Source organism: Choloepus didactylus, chromosome 2 (assembly GCF_015220235.1).
Source record: "Choloepus didactylus isolate mChoDid1 chromosome 2, mChoDid1.pri, whole genome shotgun sequence".
Lineage (NCBI taxonomy): Eukaryota > Metazoa > Chordata > Mammalia > Pilosa > Megalonychidae > Choloepus > Choloepus didactylus.
In genome coordinates, this window is record NC_051308.1 from 83,474,447 (window position 1) to 83,495,524 (window position 21,078).

The window sequence follows — 21,078 nt, forward strand, 5'->3', positions numbered from 1 at the left end:
AGTTGAAGGACTTACACCCCAATTTCAAGATTCACTATAAAGCTATAAAAAAAAGAGACAAAATTGTACTAACATAAGGATAAATAGATCAATGGAAAAGAACAGTCTAGAAACACACCTACAAATAAATGGTTACCTGATTTTTGATAGAGATGTTAACGTAATTTAAGACTTTTTAAGAAAATGGTGCTGGAACAACTAGATATCCATATGGGGGGAAAGTAAACCTTGACCCCTTCCTTACACTAAACTGCAAATTTAATTTGAGATGGAGCCACTCTTAAGTATAAAGCTTGACTATAAAGCTTCTGGAAAAAAATATGAGATATATTGTATCGTAATATCTTAGGGAACACAAAAATTTCGTAGAAAACAAGTCACTACCATAAAAAAAAAGAAATTATAAATGAATTAATCAAAATCAAAAACTTCTGCTCTTCAAAAGACAAAAAATGAAAAGGCAAGCCAAGGTATGGGGAAAAAATATATAAAATACATAGATCTCACAAAGGACTTATACCCAGAATACAAGAGTCCTATAATGCAACAATAAAAAAACAAATAACTCAATTAAGAAATTAAGACTTGGGCAAAAAGTGTGAACATTTTGTATATATCTTCTTATATACAAAAGAAGATATAAGATTGGCTAATAAACACCTGAAAAGATGATCAACATCATCACTCATAAGACAAATGGAAACTAAAACCACAATGAGGGATTACTTCACACCCACTGGAATGACTGGAATAAAAAAGTCTGACAGTAAAAATTATGCAGGATATGGAACAACTGGAACTCATATACTGCTGATACAAGGGTAAATGTTACAAGCACTTTGGAAAACTCTGGCACTTTTTATAAAGTTAAACATATTCCTATACTCCTCCGAAGCAATTGTACTCATAGGTATTTATTCAAGAAAAATAAAACATGTTGTACAAAGAGAGTCATTTAAAAAAAAATTTCACAGCAGGAATATTCTTAATAGCCCAAAACTATACATTTGGGAATAATCCAAATGTATATCCAAATGTACAAGGAGAATGCATAAGCAAATTGATACACTGATCAATGGAATATTACTTGGCAAAAAATAAAAAAAAGCCCCACAAAAAACAAAACTCTACTGATACATACAACATGGATGAATCACAAAAACTTCATGCTGCATAAAATAAGCCAAAAAAAGAGAGTACAAGGTATGCTTCCATTCATATGAAATTCTAGAACAGATAAAAGTAAACTATGCAGGTAGAAATCAAAATAATGATTGCCTCTGGGAAGGGGCACTGACTGGAAAGGGACATGAGTGAACTTCTCTGAGGTGACGGATGTCATCTCTATCTTGAATAGCATGGTTATTATATCAGTATATACATTTTGTCAAAATTCATCAAACCATACTTTTAAAATCTGCACATTTTATTGTACATAAATTATACCTCCATTACCAGTATCACCCCCACTGAGGAACATTGCTTTAGATCTTTGGATTTTGTTTGCTAAGGAGAAGTACACATTATCTTGGGTTTATCAAACATCTGGATTTCAGACACTTTTTCTTAACTGGTGCAAATAAAGCATAAAAAATATCTGTCATCTCTGACTTTGTTAATGAAAAGAAAAATACTAAAATGTTTCACTAGTTGATTTTCACACTGTCATAAAAAAAGCAGACACCATAGAAAATAAAGTACTTAAGAGAGAATGATTTTGTTATTGTTCTATTACCAATCACTGCATCTTCAATCTTCTTTTTAATACCCCATATGATGGATTTTCCTAGGGTGATTTACAGGTGCTATATGGCAGATAATAGTAAGGACCATTTATTTTCTTCTACTTAGCAGGTAAAGTTTATTTTTTAAACTAATCATTAAGGATATTTTAAATAAAATAGAAAAGAGAAAAAAAAAAATCACAGAAAGCTAAAAAAAGAAAACTCCACAAATACCTTTATAATCTGAGCCAGAGACACACTCTCTTGCTGAGCAAGTGAAATGCCTCGAACTCTTTCTACATCTGACAGTTGGCGAACTGATTCCTCAATGGCGCTCAAATAACTGAGTTCTGCTGCCATACGGTGCTGGAGGCCAGCAGGAGAAAAGCGCTTAGAACCTAAAAGGCAAAACAACTGTCAAATAGAAAAGTTCACATGAAATAATAGTGCAGACTTCTAAAATTTATTTTTATTTTAAAAGCCAAAAAATAAGCCTGCTCTCCTCTGTAGGAAAGAAAGCCACTTACTACTACAATGTATTTTATTAGTTTCTTCTTTTATAATTATATGTCTGTGTATGTGCATATACTTGTACCTATCCATGAATAGTTAGGAGTACTTATATATGGGATATATTTTCAGATGTGTTACAACTAATATTTAACCCTGGTAAGATGGGGAAAATCACCACTCTTTAATCTTTCATGCTGTTTTCAATACTTAATTTTCTGCAGTTTTTAATACTTTTAAAAAGTAATCACATTCACTTAAAATAACATTTCCCTATGGCTCAACTGAAACCATCATCATCATCAGAAAAAACTTTCCTAATTTGGAAAAAAAGGAATTTTCTGGAAAAATTACTATCTTTTTAAAAAAACTACAACTGTCGGGATCAACTTGCCTGGTGTAGAAGCCATCTCTTTAGCTGTTCGGCTGGAAGCTAGGTTGGTATCAGTGAAAGCTGCATTAGGTTTATAACCTGCTGTGGCTGGAAACGACTTCGTCCTTTCCAGTGAAGTTCCTGGAAGGTCAAACTGTAAAAATTTCTGGGAACTTGGAGATAGGGGTGAAGTTGGAGTTTTCTGAGATGTTCCCTTGTCTGAAGAAACACTGGAAGTTTTATTTCATAAAGATATTAGAAAAGGAAAACTACCTCAAGAACCAGCCAAATACAGTTCATAACAGCAACATGCATTATTGTCTGTATCAACATTAGCTTTAAAAACCTGTGATACAGGCATTTATTCATTTAGCATAGCTACTGAATAACTATAAATACTGCTCTAGTTGCTAGATTTACAGTGATGAACAAACCAGACACAAACTCTGCCCTAATTAAATGGAAAGAGAGTCTCTTGATTAGATTGACACTTAATCCTTTCCTTTATAATGTAAATATATCATGAATCAGGCACTGTAGTATGAAGCAAAGTCTTCTGAAATAGAATTTCCACAGCAACAAAATTACAATCATATATACAAGGCAAGGTCAAGCCCGCTTTACGAATGTATCTTAAAATATGTCTATGAAAGACAATAAAATATCAAGATTTGTATTAAAAATCTAGAAATGACAAAAACTATTTTTGTTATTCCTTTTAATCCAAAAGTTGCACAGCAAAAAAAATATATATATTTTCATACTATCCATCTCTAAATGCTTAATGTGTCCATTGTTTCCATCTACCATTTAATGTTAAGAGTTTTTTCTTGAAATTTCTAATTTGAAATAATCAATCTCATAGCAGTCTGACTATAACAACTTAAAACATTTGATTCAACACAAGGCACATTTCTAGCTCTTAAAACAGGGACCCTATCTTATTCATTTTTACATTTTCTCATAATACTAAGCATGTTACCTTGCAATGAATATTTGTTAAATAAATTACTGAAAGGTATTCTGTAAATCATATTAGCAGTTAATCTCTCTCCAGCAAACTAAAACAAGTTGGCATTTAGCTTTTCAAGAGTAAGAATTTCTCTTATACCCAGTATGAAAATATGTGAATAAAAATATCGAGAGGCACTCACTTTGATTTTATATTTTTGATTTTAAAAAGTACTATTAATAATAATCTGACAGTTTCATTTAAGAAAAACAAAAAAGAAAGAAACCTAAGAATTATTATTGTTTCTGTCTCCTAATAGAATTCCATTAAAGAATTCCAACACAGTCTCAAACAAAATAACTGCTCTGTCTAAATCTTGCCTTATGGTTTCACAAATGAATTTATATTGGAATTTCCAGAAGCATGTTTCTAAGGGTGGTAATAAGTTTTCCAAAAAAATAAAAAAAGAAATAAAGAAAGGGAAAGAGCTTGGGGGCAGAGTGTTAACAGTCAAATAAGAAAAAAGGGGTTATACAATTTTTTTTTAAATTGGAGGAAGAGGACTGTGGGAAGAGGGTGGAGAAGAAAGCTCCAGGAATTAGTCCCTCCACCAAAACAACTATTGAACTGGCAGGAAATGTCTCAATCAGTCATGTTTAAACTCTGGAGTCTAGAGGTACACTGTACAGCATCTATGGAGGAGCAAGAGGAAGAGGCTGGTAAATTGTGATAAATATTGGCAAGTTTCACCCTCCCTGCAGGAGCTACCCCTCTCCTTCCCCTCGCCTTTTGGCTGGCAGCAGTGGAGATTGGATATTGGGCTCTAGGATCAGCTTGCTGGTGCCAGGGTGGAACATAAAGACCTAGTCTTCCAAATTCCGGGGTGTTAGTCAGCAGATCTAACTTTTGAGCAGCTACTTCAGATCTCAGCTCTGAGGAGAGCCACTGTTCCAAATCCCCAGGGGCAAAGGCAGCAGAGGAATCTTAAGGACAATAACCTTCCACAAAACTACGGAAATAGTTAAAGGGCTGCATTAACATGGCAAGTGGCCATTAACTAGTACTCTCGCTGACCCTCCTCCAGGCCCACGCTATGCAGGGTGGAGCCAGCCTGCACTCCCATTGTGGGTCCCTGGCCCTTTCCAGAGGGAGCAGAGTGGCCCCTGAGTGCATACTGGGTTCATGTTTGCCAGTGCCAATCCATCAGGTAGAAATCCAAGAGACTGAATCAGGAACATGTATTGGGCTGACCCTCCCAAGGACAGAGAAAGGATGTGCCCACAGCTGGGATAATGTGAAAAACAACTGAGTTGAAGCATCCTGGGGCAAGGGACTACCTGCATTAAGTCACTGAAGAGAGCACCCAGGAGCGGGTGGAGGTTTATTTCAAAGGAAGGAGAGGAAGTCATTCAATCAAATGCCTGTGAAAAGTTAACAGGGAAATCCTAAGGCCTCCAGCAAGCACAAGCCCAGGAAAAGAAAAGGGTTCCAGAGCTATGGCTCCACACATGCTCAGATAAGACAGAGAAGACCCAGCACCATGTGCAAAAGAATGAAGATACACCCTTACCTCATACCACATACAAAAATCAACTCAAAATGGATCATAGACCTAAACATAAAAATCAGAACTATAAAACTTCCAAGAAGAAAACACAGGGAAACATCTTAGGACCCTGTGTTAGCAATGGAATAACTACTTTATACCCAAAGCACCAGGAACAAAGTAAAAAAATAAATGAGAGACAAAGGAGGTAAGATGGCAGAAGAGGGAGCTTCAATACTCAGTTCATCCTCCAGGGCAGCTAGGAAATAGAAAAAAACTGTCTGAAAAAACTGCTTGGGGGCTCTGGAGGCCAGAAAAACACTGCACACCATCCAGCAAAGAGCAAAAGGAAGAGACAGATAATCTGCGGTAAAGAGTTGTGAATAAAATTCTCCACACTGCAGAGGCTGCTGCCCATCCCCCACTCTCATGGCATGCTGCCCAGGGATCCAGTCCCTGACTGGAAATAAAATTCCCCTTCCCTAAGAACAGGAGGGTGCATGGCTGAGCACCAATTGCAGCTTCTGATTAGCTAATTCTGAACAGTAGGTCCTGGATCTGAGGGGAGCTACAGTTTCAACCAGCCCAAGACAAAAAGTAGACAGCAGCCTCTGTTTCAATTACAATTCTGACAAGGGTGGAAGCTGCAGTGACTTAGATGCACAGTGCCTTCTTGGGGCAATGGGGAACACTTTGCTGAAGGGCAGCTCTTCCCTAAGAAAAGTGGGTGGGGACCAAGGCCCAGCACTGTTTGCGGCTTTTGCTTGGCAAATTCCAATCGCTGGGTCCTGGCTCTGTGCTAGGGTTTCAACCTGCCCCAGATAAAAACAGCTGGCAGCCTTGGTTTCAACCAACTCACAACAAGGGTGGAGTTGGTTGTAACATAAAGGGACAGTAACACCTTAGGACCATAGAGATCTGTTGGCAGAAGAGTGCCATCGGCATTATAGGCCATTTGAAAGCACAGGCTGGGGAGCTGTCAAAGAGAAGTTTGACATCCTTCTGGGTCTCCTACCCAGGGCAATTTGGAACCGATCGACATGCCCTTCGTGGGTTCCTGGCCCTGTTTTGACTGGGAAATACTGACTTGGGAAGGTCCTTTACAGGGTGACCCTCCTCCAGAATTTGCCTTGTAGACAAAAGCAGCTAGAAATAAGGAAAGGAGTCTTAAAAAACTATAAAGGGAGGCAAGGCAAGATGGCAGCATAGGAAGGTGTAGAATTTAATTAGTACTCTAGTCTGTACTAAATAAATTACACAGTCTGACTATTTAATAAATTAAATAGTCTGAACCAATGTTTGGGGGACATCGTGACTGGACACACGTCATACACCAGTCTAGAATGAGTGAAAGGGCCAAGACCACAGCACAGAACTATAAACAAAGTCCCCAAACAGCAGAGGCTGGGCCCCTCTCCCACAGGCACGGCAGGCTGAGTTGGAACACTTCCTTGTGGGAAATGGAAGCAGTCTCTACTAGGAGCATGGGAAGGTAGCACAATCAAGCTCCAATCGCAGTTTTAATTAACATATTTCGACTACTGAATATAAGCAACAAACACAGATAAGCCCAGAGAAAGCAGGAAAGGAACCCTGATGTCTCTCTTGGCAGAGAGGAGGCAGCATGACTGAAAAAAATAAAATAAATTAAATAAGAAGGGGCTTTTGGTATCAGCTGAGCTTAAATACTGGAAAAGGTCTGAGCCCCAAGAAAAGGGTCACATAGAGCTGGGTACCAACTCTGGCTCTTGACAGGCTAAACTGGGGAGCTGGGGACTGGCTCTGAAAAGGGGATTTCTTTTTTCTCCTCTCTTTCTCTAAACTATTCTAAATAGCTTATTAGAGAAAGCCTCAGGCATTTTCAATTGTTAGCACTGGCTAAGGCTGGGTGGAGTAAAGATAGGTCTGAGAGACAAATAAAATGTGGTATATACACACGATGGAATACTATGTGGCAGTAAGAAGGAACGATGTCGTGAAATATGACAACATGGATGAACCTTGAAGACACAATGCTGAGCGAAACAAGCCAGGCACAAAAAGACAAATATTATATGCTACCACTAATGCGAACATTGAAAAATGTAAAATAAATGGTTTATAATGTAGAATGTAGGGGAACTAGCGACAGAGAGTAATTAATGAAGGGGGAACGATAACCCAATAGGAACAGGTAAGTTATCATGGGTAAATTTAATGTTCTGGGAATGCCCAGGAATGACCATGGTTTGTTAATTTCTGATGGATATAGTAGGAACAAGTTCATAGAAATGTTGCTATATTAGGTTATTTTCTTGAGGTAGAGTAGCAACATGTTGGAAGTAAAGTAGTTACTTTAGGTTAGTTGTCTTTTTCTTACTCCCTTGTTATGTTATGGTTTGTCTGAAATGTTTTTTTATTGTATGTTTTTTTTTTTTTATTTTTTTTATATAGTTAATTTGAAAAAAAAAGTTAATTTAAAAAAAAAAACAATGAAAAAAATATGCAGAGCCCCCTTGAGGAGCTGGTGGAGAATGCAGGGGTGTTGGGCTTCCCCACCTCGACGGTTGCTGATGTGCTCACAGACATAGGGGACTGGTGGTTTGATAGGCTGACCCTCTACCACAGGACTTGCCCTTGGCAAGACTGTTGCTGCAAAGCAGAGGCTATGCCTGCCTATAATTGTGCCTAAAAGCCTCCTCCTGAATGCCTCTTTGTTGCTCAGATGTGGCCCTCTCTCTCTAGCTAAGCCAGTTTGGCAGGTGAAATCACTACCCTTCCCCCTATGTGGGATCTGTCACCCAGGGGATCGAATCCCCCTGGCAACGTGGAATACGACTCCTGGGGAGGAATCTAGACCCAGCATTGTGGGGGATGTGAAAGGAAACGAAATAAGCTTCAGTGGCAGAGAGATTCCAAAAGGAGCCGAGAGGTCACTCTGGTGGGCATGCTTATGCACAACATAGACAACCCTTTTCAGGTTCTAATGAATTGGAATAGCTAGCAGTAAATACCTAAAACTATCAAACTACAACCCAGAACCCATGAATCTTGAAGACGATTACATAAAAATGTAGCTTATGAGGGGTGACAATGTGATTGGGAAAGCCATATGGACCACACTCCCCTTTGCCCAGTTTATGGATGAATGAGTAGGAAAATGGGGGCAAAAAAAAAAACAAAAAGGCACCCAGTGTTCTTTCTTAGTTTAATTGTACTCTTTCACTTTAATTTTTATTCTTATTATTTTTGTGTGTGTGGTAATGAAAATGTTCAAAAATTAATGGTGATGAACACACAACTATATAATGTTACTGTGAACACCTGAATGCACGCTTTGTATGACTGCATGGAGTGTGAATATATCTCAATAAAAATGAATTAAAAAAAAAAAGGTCTGAGAGACAAAATAAGGAGTCAAGTGAAGGAGATAATTCCCTAAAGAGTGTATCTTCCACAAGAAAAAGGAAGGAGGGGCCCAACTCAAGTGGCAGCCCCTTGAGAGAATTCAGACTCCAGGGGCTGAGGAAAACAAAACAAAACGAAAACAAAACAAAACAAGACAAAAAAACACCTTAAGCTTGGTTTCTGGCTCACCCTCAGTCTAAACGACAACTCTAGCAGGCATAGGGTCTACTGAGAATTAAAAACACCATACGTCTATATGCTGGTGGGGAGCTGCATGCTGAGAAGTGCCACCTGCTGGGCAGGAGAGGAGAAGCACAGAGTCTAAAGGAGTCACAGGAAAGTCGGGACAACCTGCTGCGTGTCATTCTCAAGGAAATTTGATACTGACTACAGCCTCCTCCTGAGCCTCTCTGGTCTAGGAAAATCTGTTTGGGGTGGATCATATTTGGGTAGACCCTCCTCAAAAAAAAAAAAAAAAAAAAAAAGTTCTATATAGGCAGGGCAAGAACCAGAATAACAAGAGCTGAAAAATTCTGATCAGTTAAACAGAAGTTATACCAGAGATCTAGAATAAGTTGAACTGAATGCAAAAGAACAGAAAAAGAACAAAGCCAACCAAAAAGAACACCCTAGGTTCACCTCTAGAACAAACTAACCAAGGAAACCAGATGCCTAGGCACCAACAAGAAGGCAGTAGTATGATATATTCAAGATACTGAAAGAGAAAAACTGCCAACCAAGAATTCTATATTTGGCAAAACTGTCCTTCAAAGATGAGGGAAAGTTTAAAATATTTTCAGAAAAACAGACACTGAGAGGGTTTGTGAATGAGATACATGCTCTACCATAAATACTAAAGGGAGTAATACATGCAGATAGGAAGACAGGAGAGAGAGGTTTGGAGAAGAGTGTAGAAATGAAGACTATCAGTAAGGGTAAAAAGAGAGAGAAAAAAAAAATAAAAATAAGAGGACATATAAAATCCAAAAGACAAAATAGTGGATGGTAGCACAATATTTCAAGTACACTGAACAAACCTCAGTTTGAGTAGGGTTGGAAGAAGGCTACGGACATGTATGACACTAGAAGGAAAAACAAAAGATAAGGACTGGGACTGTATAACATAGTGAAACCTAGAGTGGACAACAATGGTGATTCGAGAAGTACAAATATAAGAATGTTTTTACATAAAGGAGAACAAATGAATGTCAACATTGCAGGGTGTTAAAAATGGGATGGTCAAGGGTGGCCTTCTGGAGGCGGGGCAAGATGGCAGACTGGTGAGCTGTATGTTTTAGTTACTCCTCCAGGAAAGTAGGTAGAAAGCCAGGAACTGCGTGGACTGGACACCACAGAGCAATCTGTCTTTGGGCATACTTCATACAACACTCATGAAAACGTGGAACTGCTGAGATCAGCGAAATCTGTAAGTTTTTGCGGCCAGGGGACCCGCGCCCCTCCCTGCCAGGCTCAGTCCCGTGGGAGGAGGGGCTGTCAGCTCCGGGAAGGAGAAGAGAGAACTGCAGTGGCTGCTCTTATTGGAAACTCATTCTACTGATCCAGACTCCAACCATAGATAGACTGAGACCAGACACCAGAGAATCTGAGAGCAGCCAGCCCAGCAGATAGGAGACAGGCATAGAAAAAAAAAACAACACGAAAAACTCCAAAATAAAAGCAGAGGATTTTTGGAGTTCTGGTGAACACAGAAAGGGGAAGGGCGGAGCTCAGGCCCTAAGGCGCATATGCAAATCCCAAAGAAAAGCCGATCTCTCTGCCCTGTGGACCTTTCCTTAATGGCCCTGGTTGCTTTGTCTCTTAGCATTTCAATAACCCATTAGATCTCTGAGGAGGGCCCTTTTTTTTTTTTTTTTTTTTTTAATCCTTTTTTCTTTTTCTAAAACAATTACTCTAAGAAGCCCAATACAGAAAGCTTCAAAGAATTGCAATTTGGGCACGTCAAGTCAAGAGCAGAACTAAGAGAGCTCTGAGACAAAAGGCAATAATTCAGTGGCTGAGAAAATTCACTAAACACCACAACTTCCCAAGAAAACGGGGGTGTCCGCTCACAGCCACCATCCTGGTGGACAGGAAACACTCCTGCCCATCGCCAGCCCCATAGCCCAGAGCTGCCCCAGACAACCCAGTGTGACGGAAGTGCTTCAAATAACAGGCACACACCACAAAACTGGGCGTGGACATTAGCCTTCCCTGCAACCTCAGCTGATTGTCCCAAAGTTGGGAAGGTGGAGCAGTGTGAATTAACAAAGCCCCATTCAGCCATCATTTGAGCAGACTGGGAGCCTCCCTACACAGCCCAGCAGCCCAGAACTGCGCTGGGGGGACGGCACTCACCTGTGACATAGCACAGTCATCCCTCAACAGAGGACCCGGGGTGCACAACCTGGAAGAGGGGCCCACTTGCAAGTCTCAGGAGCCATACGCCAATACCAAGGACTTCTGGGTCAGTGGCAGAGACAAACTGTGGCAGGACTGAACTGAAGGATTAGACTATTGCAGCAGCTTTAAAACTCTAGAATCACCAGGGAGATTTGATTGTTAGCGCCACCCCCCCTCCCCGACTGCCCAGAAACACGCCCCACATACAGGGCAGGCAACACCAACTACACACGCAAGCTTGGTACACCAATTGGGCCCCACAAGACTCACTCCCCCACTCACCAAAAAGGCTAAGCAGGGGAGATCTGGCTTGTGGAGAACAGGTGGCTCGTGGACGCCACCTGCTGGTTAGTTAGAGAAAGTGTACTCCAGGAAGCTGTAGATCTGATAAATTAGAGATAAGGACTTCAACTGGTCTACAAACCCTAAAAGAACCCTATCAAGTTCAGCAAATGCCACGAGGCCAAAAACAACAGAAAATTATAAAGCATATGAAAAAACCAGACGATATGGATAACCCAAGCCCAAGCACCCAAATCAAAGACCAGAAGAGACACAGCACCTAGAGCAGCTACTCAAAGAACTAAAGATGAACAATGAGACCATAGTACGGGATATGAAGGAAATCAAGAAGACTCTAGAAGAGCATAAAGAAGACATTGCAAGACTAAATAAAAAAATGGATGATCTTATGGAAATTAAAGAAACTGTTGACCAAATTAAAAAGATTCTGGACACTCATAGTACAAGACTAGAGGAAGTTGAACAATGAATCAGTGACCTGGAAGATGACAGAATGGAAAATGATAGCATAAAAGAAAGAATGGGGAAAAAAATTGAAAAACTCGAAATGGACCTCAGGGATATGATAGATAATATGAAACGTCCAAATATAAGACTCATTGGTGTCCCAGAAGGGGAAGAAAAGGGTAAAGGTCTAGGAAGAGTATTCAAAGAAATTGTTGGGGAAAACTTCCCAAATCTTCTAAACAACATAAATACACAAATCATAAATGCTCAGCGAACTTCAAATAGAATAAATCCAAATAAACCCACTCCGAGACATATACTGATCACACTGTCAAACACAGAAGAGAAGGAGCAAGTTCTGAAAGCAGCAAGAGAAAAGCAATTCACTACATACAAAGGAAACAGCATAAGACTAAGTAGTGACTACTCAGCAGCCACCATGGAGGCAAGAAGGCAGTGGCACGATATATTTAAAATTCTGAGTGAGAAAAATTTCCAGCCAAGAATACTTTATCCAGCAAAGCTCTCCTTCAAATTTGAGGGAGAGCTTAAATTTTTCACAGACAAACAAATGCTGAGAGAATTTGCTAACAAGAGACCTGCCCTACTGGAGATACTAAAGGGAGCCCTACAGACAGAGAAACAAAAACAGGACAGAGAGACTTGGAGAAAGGTTCAGTACTAAAGAGGTTCGGTATGGGTACAATAAAGGATATTAATAGACAGAGGGGAAAAACATGGCAAACATAAACCAAAGGATAAGATGGCCGATTCAAGAAATGCCTTCACGGTTATAACGTTGAATGTAAATGGATTAAACTCCCCAATTAAAAGATATAGATTCGCAGAATGGATCAAAAAAAAATGAACCATCAATATGCTGCATACAAGAGACTCATCTTAGACACAGGGACACTAAGAAACTGAAAGTGAAAGGATGGAAAAAAATATTTCATGCAAGCTACAGCCAAAAGAAAGCAGGTGTAGCAATATTAATCTCAGATAAAATAGACTTCAAATGCAGGGATGTTTTGAGAGACAAAGAAGGCCACTACATACTAATAAAAGGGGCAATTCAGCAAGAAGAAATAACAATCGTAAATGTCTATGCACCCAATCAAGGTGCCACAAAATACATGAGAGAAACACTGACAAAACTAAAGGAAGCAATTGATGTTTCCACAATAATTGTGGGAGACTTCAACACATCACTCTCTCCTATAGATAGATCAACCAGACAGAAGACCAATAAGGAAACTGAAAACCTAAACAATCTGATAAATGAATTAGATTTAACAGACATATACAGGACATTACATCCCAAATCACCAGGATACACATACTTTTCTAGTGCTCACGGAACTTTCTCCAGAATAGATCATATGCTGGGACATAAAACAAGCCTCAATAAATTTAAAAAGATTGAAATTATTCAAAGCACATTCTCTGACCACAATGGAATACAATTAGAAGTCAATAACCATCAGAGACTTAGAAAATTCACAAATACCTGGAGGTTAAACAACACACTCCTAAACAATCAGTGGGTTAAAGAAGAAATAGCAAGAGAAATTGCTAAATATATAGAGACGAATGAAAATGAGAACACAACATACCAAAACCTATGGGATACAGCAAAAGCAGTGCTAAGGGGGAAATTTATAGCACTAAACGCATATATTAAAAAGGAAGAAAGAGCCAAAATCAAAGAACTAATGGATCAACTGAAGAAGCTAGAAAATGAACAGCAAACCAATCCTAAACCAAGTACAAGAAAAGAAATAACAATGATTAAAGCAGAAATAAATGACATAGAGAACAAAAAAACAATAGAGAGGATAAATATCACCAAAAGTTGGTTCTTTGAGAAGATCAACAAGATTGACAAGCCCCTAGCTAGACTGACAAAATCAAAAAGAGAGAAGACCCATATAAACAAAATAATGAATGAAAAAGGTGACATAACTGCAGATCCTGAAGAAATTAAAAAAATTATAAGAGGATATTATGAACAACTGTATGGCAACAAACTGGACAATGTAGAAGAAATGGACAATTTCCTGGAAACATATGAACAACCTAGACTGACCAGAGAAGAAATAGAAGACCTCAACCAACCCATCACAAGCAAAGAGATCCAATCAGTCATCAAAAATCTTCCCACAAATAAATGCCCAGGGCCAGATGGCTTCACAGGGGAATTCTACCAAACTTTCCAGAAAGAACTGACACCAATCTTACTCAAACTCTTTCAAAACATTGAAGAAAATGGAACACTACCTAACTCATTTTATGAAGCTAACATCAATCTAATACCAAAACCAGGCAAAGATGCTACAAAAAAGGAAAACTACCGGCCAATCTCCCTAATGAATATAGATGCAAAAATCCTCAACAAAATACTTGCAAATCGAATCCAAAGACACATTAAAAAAATCATACACCCTGACCAACTGGGATTCATTCCAGGCATGCAAGGATGGTTCAACATAAGAAAAACAATCAATGTATTACAACACATTAAAAACTCGAAAGGGAAAAATCAATTGATCATCTCAATAGATGCTGAAAAAGCATTTGACAAAATCCAACATCCCTTTTTGATAAAAACACTTCAAAAGGTAGGAATTGAAGGAAACTTCCTCAACATGATAAAGAGCATATATGAAAAACCCACAGCCAGCATAGTACTCAATGGTGAGAGACTGAAAGCCTTCCCTCTAAGATCAGGAACAAGACAAGGATGCCCGCTGTCACCACTGTTATTCAACATTGTGCTGGAAGTGCTAGCCAGGGCAATCCGGCAAGACAAAGAAATAAAAGGCATCCAAATTGGAAAAGAAGAAGTAAAACTGTCATTGTTTGCAGACGATATGATCTTATATCTAGAAAACCCTGAGAAATCGACGATACAGCTACTAGAGCTAATAAACAAATTTAGCAAAGTAGCGGGATACAAGATTAATGCACATAAGTCAGTAATGTTTCTATATGCTAGAAATGAACAAACTGAAGAGACACTCAAGAAAAAGATACCACTTTCAATAGCAACTAAAAAAATCAAGTACCTAGGAATAAACTTAACCAAAGATGTAAAAGACCTATACAAAGAAAACTACATAACTCTACTAAAAGAAATAGAAGGGGACCTTAAAAGATGGAAAAATATTCCATGTTCATGGATAGGAAGACTAAATGTCATTAAGATGTCAATTCTACCCAAACTCATGTACAGATTCAATGCAATCCCAATCAAAATTCCAACAACCTACTTTGCAGAGTTGGAAAAGCTAGTTATCAAAATTATTTGGAAAGGGAAGATGCCTCGAATTCCTAAAGACACTCTAAAAAAGAAAAACGAAGTGGGAGGACTTACACTCCCTGACTTTGAAGCTTATTACAAAGCCACAGTTGCCAAAACAGCATGGTACTGGCACAAAGATAGACATATAGATCAATGGAATCGAATTGAGAGTTCAGAGATAGACCCTCAGATCTATGGCCGACTGATCTTTGATAAGGCCCCCAAAGTCACTGAACTGAGTCATAATGGTCTTTTCAACAAATGGGGCTGGGAGAGTTGGATATCCATATCCAAAAGAATGAAAGAGGACCCCTACCTCACCCCCTACACAAAAATTAACTCAAAATGGACCAAAGATCTCAATATAAAAGAAAGTACCATAAAACTCCTAGAAGATAATGTAGGAAAACATCTTCAAGACCTTGTATTAGGCGGCCACTTCCTAGACTTTACGCCCAAAGCACAAGCAACAAAAGAGAAAATAGATAAATGGGAACTCCTCAAGCTTAGAAGTTTCTGCACCTCAAAGGAATTTCTCAAAAAGGTAAAGAGGCAGCCAACTCAATGGGAAAAAATTTTTGGAAACCATGTATCTGACAAAAGACTGATATCTTGCATATACAAAGAAATCCTACAACTCAATGACAATAGTACAGACAGCCCAATTATAAAATGGGCAAAAGATATGAAAAGACACTTCTCTGAAGAGGAAATACAAATGGCCAAGAAACACATGAAAAAATGTTCAGCTTCACTAGCTATTAGAGAGATGCAAATTAAAACCACAATGAGATACCATCTAACACCGGTTAGAATGGCTGCCATTAAACAAACAGGAAACTACAAATGCTGGAGGGGATGTGGAGAAATTGGAACTCTTATTCATTGTTGGTGGGACTGTATAATGGTTCAGCCACTCTGGAAGTCAGTCTGGCAGTTCCTTAGAAAACTAGATATAGAGTTACCATTCGATCCAGCGATTGCACTTCTCGGTATATACCCGGAAGATCGGAAAGCAGTGACACGAACAGATATCTGCACGCCAGTGTTCATAGCAGCATTATTCACAATTGCCAAGAGATGGAAACAACCCAAATGTCCTTCAACAGATGAGTGGATAAATAAAATGTGGTATATACACACGATGGAATACTACGCGGCAGTAAGAAGGAACAATCTCGTGAAACATATGACAACATGGATGAACCTTGAAGACATAATGCTGAGTGAAATAAGCCAGGCACAAAAAGAGAAATATTATATGCTACCACTAATGTGAACTTTGAAAAGTGTAAAACAAATGGTTTATAATGTAGAATGTAGGGGAACTAGCAGTAGAGAGCAATTAAGGAAGGGGGAACAATAATCCAAGAAGAACAGATAAGCTATTTAACGTTCTGGGGATGCCCAGAAATGACTATGGTCTGTTAATTTCTGATGGATATAGTAGGAACAAGTTCACAGAAAGGTTGCTGTATTATGTAACTTTCTTGGGGTAAAGTAGGAACATGTTGGAAGTTAAGCAGTTATCTTAGGTTAGTTGTCTTTTTCTTACTCCCTTGTTATGGTCTCTTTGAAATGTTCTTTTATTGTATGTTTGTTTTCTTTTTAACTTTTTTTCTCATACAGTTGATTTAAAAAAGAAGGGAAAGTTAAAAAAAAAAAAAAGAAAGAAAGAAAGAAAAACAAGGGAAAAAAAATGATGTAGTGCCCCCTTGAGGAGCCTGTGGAGAATGCAGGGGTATTGGCCTACCCCACCTCCATGGTTGCTAACATGACCACAGACATAGGGGACTGGTGGTTTGATGGGTTGAGCCCTCTACCATAAGTTTTACCCTTGGGAAGACGGTTGCTGCAAAGGAGAGGCTAGGCCTCCCTATATTTGTGCCTAAGAGTCTCCTCCTGTATGCCTCTTTGTTGCTCAGATGTGGCCCTCTCTCTCTGGCTAAGCCAACTTGTAAGGTGAAATCACTGCCCTCCCCCCTACGTGGGATCAGACACCCAGGGGAGTGAATCTCCCTGGCAACGTGGAATATGACTCCCGGGGAGGAATGTAGACCTGGCATCGTGGGACGGAGAACATCTTCTTGACCAAAAGGGGGATGTGAAAGGAAATGAAATAAGCTTCAGTGGCAGAGAGATTCCAAAACGAGCCGAGAGGTCACTCTGGTGGGCACTCTTATGCACAATTTAGACAACCCTTTTTAGGTTCTAAAGAATTGGGGTAGCTGGTGGTGGATACCTGAAACTATCAAACTACAACCCAGAACCCATGAATCTCAAAGACAGTTGTATAAAAATGTAGCTTATGAGGGGTGTCAATGGGATTGGGAAAGCCATAAGGACCACACTCCACTTTGTCTAGTTTATGGATGGATGAGTAGAAAAATAGGGGAAGGAAACAAACAGACAAAGGTACCCAGTGTTCTTTTTTACTTCAATTGCTCTTTTTCACTCTAATTATTATTCTTGTTATTTTTGTGTGTGTGCTAATGAAGGTGTCAGGGATTGATTTAGGTGATGAATGTACAACTATGTAATGGTACTGTAAACAATCGAAAGTAAAAAAAAAAAAAAAAAAAAAATAACATCACTCTTCTCACTCAAAAAAAAAAAAAAAAAGTAAACTGAAAGATACAAGCGCTGGAGAAAATGTGGAGAGAGGGATGTACCTATTCCCTGTTGCTAGGGAAGTAGAATGGGGCAACCATTTGGAGAGCAGTGTGGTGGTTCCACAGGAGGCCAAGTATAGGACTCCTATATGATCCTGCAACCCCATTGTTAGATATATACTTGGAAGAACTGAAAACAGGAACACGAATGCACATTTGCACACTGGTATTTATGGTGACAGTATTCACGATTTTCAACGGATGGAGGTAGCCTAAGAGTACATCAACTGATGATAGGAAGGGTGAACTGTGGTGTATGCATACAATGGAATACTGAGCAGCTGCAAGAAGGAATGAAGTTGTGAGGCGTACCACTAGATGAATGAAACTTGACGACAGTATGTTGAGTGAAATAAGCCAAAAACAAAAAGACTAATATTATAACGCCTCACTAATATGGAGTAAATATAATGTGTAAACTCTGAGAATTGAATTCGAAGGCATAGGTTATCAGGGGAAGGTTTATTGTAAAGGTTCCTAGACTGTAAGCTCCTACAGTAGTCACATCTATTCCCGAGTTGCTACAGTTATTTCTAAATTCTGAGATGCTGGCTTCAACAGATGAAAAGGCACATGAACAACTAAATATGAAGTGTACATGAAGCAATAACTAAAGGTAATTTATAAGCAACAGGATAAGTGCATGATACAAGATATCAAAAGGAAAGAAAAAATCCAGAGCATTCCAGCTCTATAATCAGTATAGAAGTTAAGACTCTGCTTCCTATCAGTTTGGGAAGACAGTAGGAATCAGTGAGATTTCAAAATCTGTTGTGAATGGTCTAATAAGTTGAGCTGGAGAGAAAAGTTCAAAGGAAGAAATAAAGAGACCAAAAGCATGCAAAGTAATTACACTGAAAGAATATAGGAAAAAAGTAGACAAGAAAAAGTAAACAAGAAAATGAGATAGTTTGTGGTAGTCTAGTGAAAATGCATAAAATGGGTATTTACACTTGATCTATGGGGTAACTGAATTCCCAAAGCATCCTAAGGCGGGGAGTAGCTTGGTCAAAGGATTGATCCAAGAAAACAATTGTGGTAATGGCTTGTAAGATAGAAACAAGGGTTGTGTTAGAGGCAAAGAATTTCTGAGGGAGAGGTTATAACAGTTTAAATGAAAGGTAACAATATTCTAAAATATAAAGTCTAGAATTATGAACAAAACTACAAAGCCTATTCAGAAATTACAGAATTTTGTGGTAGCTTGGACATGCAAAGTTAAGGAGACTGCCAAGTTGAAATTTACTAAGTAGACTATTTGAACATCAATGATATACTAACTTCAAATCTATATGAATTGCAATATAAAATATAATTACTTTACCTTACAGAACAACCAGAAAGATCCTCTAAAGTGCTATCAGTATCAAGAGTCTGCTCATAATCTTTAAGTTTACCACTGGTCCCAGATTTCTTCGCTTGATGTGAGCCATGTTCTGAGCCAGACTGTGCTTTTTCCTCATCAAGAAGAGTGTTCTGAACATTTCCTACAAGTGGATCCAACCCTGTAAAGTAAACTTCTTATAAAGCCGATTCCCAGCATCAGAGGCTATTGAGACACAAACTGTTAACTAGAGTTCACTAAATAATAAAAAGTACAAACCAGAATATTTTCAAATTGCCACATATTTAAAATTTGTTTTTCATATTTAACATAAAACAGCTCATTCTTCTGCTTCCATTTAAGGAAGCTGAGTATCTCCTATTAATATATGTCACTTGCTATTAAAAAATAAATTGTTCTTAACTGGTAAAAAACAAAACAAAACAAAACAAAACAAACAAACAAACAAAACAAGAATGAAGAACTATTGTCCCTATGAAAAAATAACCAAAAAGTTTTTAAGGCTAAAAATCCAGTGCTGGGAGAAAAACGGTATACTCATCAGCTGCCAAGAGAACCAAACGACCCTTTCAAAAACTACTGCTGGAACTCTGTAGACAGAGTCATAAAAATATTGATATTTTCTGATGCATTAGGAGCTTACTTCTGGGGGTGTATCTTGAGATTATTTAAACAAAAATCATGCATGTTGTTCCATGATAACTTTTATATTAAAAAAATTTCAACCCACATTTCCATACATTTCCGTATGTCTAAATTACACACATACCAGTAACTGGAATATTTAAATAACACTTTGTAGTTTAAAATGCACTCCAATGTATTTTACTTTGTTGCTTTTAAAAATCTCATGAAGTGGATACCATATCCCCAATTTACTGATAAGATAATTAGGGATCTATAAGGCTAAATAATCTGCCCAAGAATACACAGTCAATAACAGAAACAGTACATAAATTTAAGTCTAGTGCACCATTCATCTTGATGGTATGTTTAAATACAGTATGCAAAAATGTTTATGTTAAAAAAAAATACAAAACTGCATGTACATTTTAATGGCAGCTAAATTTTTAATATAAATGTAGATACATGGGTTAAAGACAAAAGAATATGAAAAGGTGAATTAAAAAATTATGCTAAATTATGCTGTAGTGAGAGCAATAAGGTGAACAATTTATTTAAAATTTTCTTTAAAAAAGGAAAACAAAGCCATAAATATATGAAAAAAATTAAACCTAACTAGTAATAAAAAATGCAAATCACATCAATGAGATACAATTTTCCACTATTAGATTAGCCTATTTTTGAAGTAATAACACCTAGTGTTGACGGCACACAGAGAAAAGGATATGCCTACACTGTTTTTATGGGAGTACAAACTGATACATCCTTTCTGGAGGATAACTTGAATATATATAGAAATAATTTTTCATCCCCTTTGACCAGAAATACCACTACACTTACAGTAATTCACCCTAGGAACCTACTTAAAAGATGTGTACCATGAAGATATAAGACGTTGATTACATTGTCATAATATGGGGGAAAACCCACAGAATAAGGAATTACTAATCAATCAGAAAGGACTCTATAATCTATTTATGATCCCTGTGCTAGAAAAGCAAGCTGTTAATACTGGCTATTTCTAATTTTTCTATAATTAAGATGCATTGCTTTTATAATGGGGACACTTTATTCACTTAATATCATTCTTTGAAAATAAATACACAATTTAAAAACTGTTATTCACTTAAAACATCTGGAAATTGTAAACAATGCAATGATCTATCCAAGAAAGAGCAATCAAGGGACCCATATACAAAGTAAATATTTTGTCCCTAGATTAAAAGATTACCAAATGAAAATACAGTTATATATTTAAAAGTTAAAAAAGAATTTTTTTCATATGATTTCCACTTTAATCTACCAACCATTTTCAAACCTCACTGAGTAAGAAGGCTTCTGCTGTAGATTTTGTTCAGAGCATGCAGACACTATTTTCCACCAACAGATGGAGTATGTACAATAAAAATTACACTGATTTTAAAACATGAGAATATAGGAGAAACCAAGTTAAAGAAAATGCTGCGGAAGTGAAATATACAGGGCTTTTTC

At 38.0% G+C, this 21,078-nt stretch overlaps 1 protein-coding gene across 4 annotated transcripts in view; it reads right to left on the minus strand.

The window, feature by feature from the left end:
• The window catches only part of CEP350 (centrosomal protein 350), a 261,140-nt gene that overhangs the window by 161,704 nt on the left and 78,358 nt on the right, over window positions 1–21,078 (minus strand). For all 4 annotated transcript variants that reach the window (XM_037825243.1, XM_037825242.1, XM_037825245.1 and 1 more), the window contains exons 15-17: window positions 18,943–19,123; window positions 2,629–2,837; window positions 1,959–2,122 (exon numbers count right to left, since the gene is read on the minus strand). In XM_037825243.1, coding sequence (XP_037681171.1) covers window positions 1,959–2,122; window positions 2,629–2,837; window positions 18,943–19,123 — 554 coding nt within the window. The remainder of the gene's footprint in view (window positions 1–1,958; window positions 2,123–2,628; window positions 2,838–18,942; window positions 19,124–21,078) is intronic.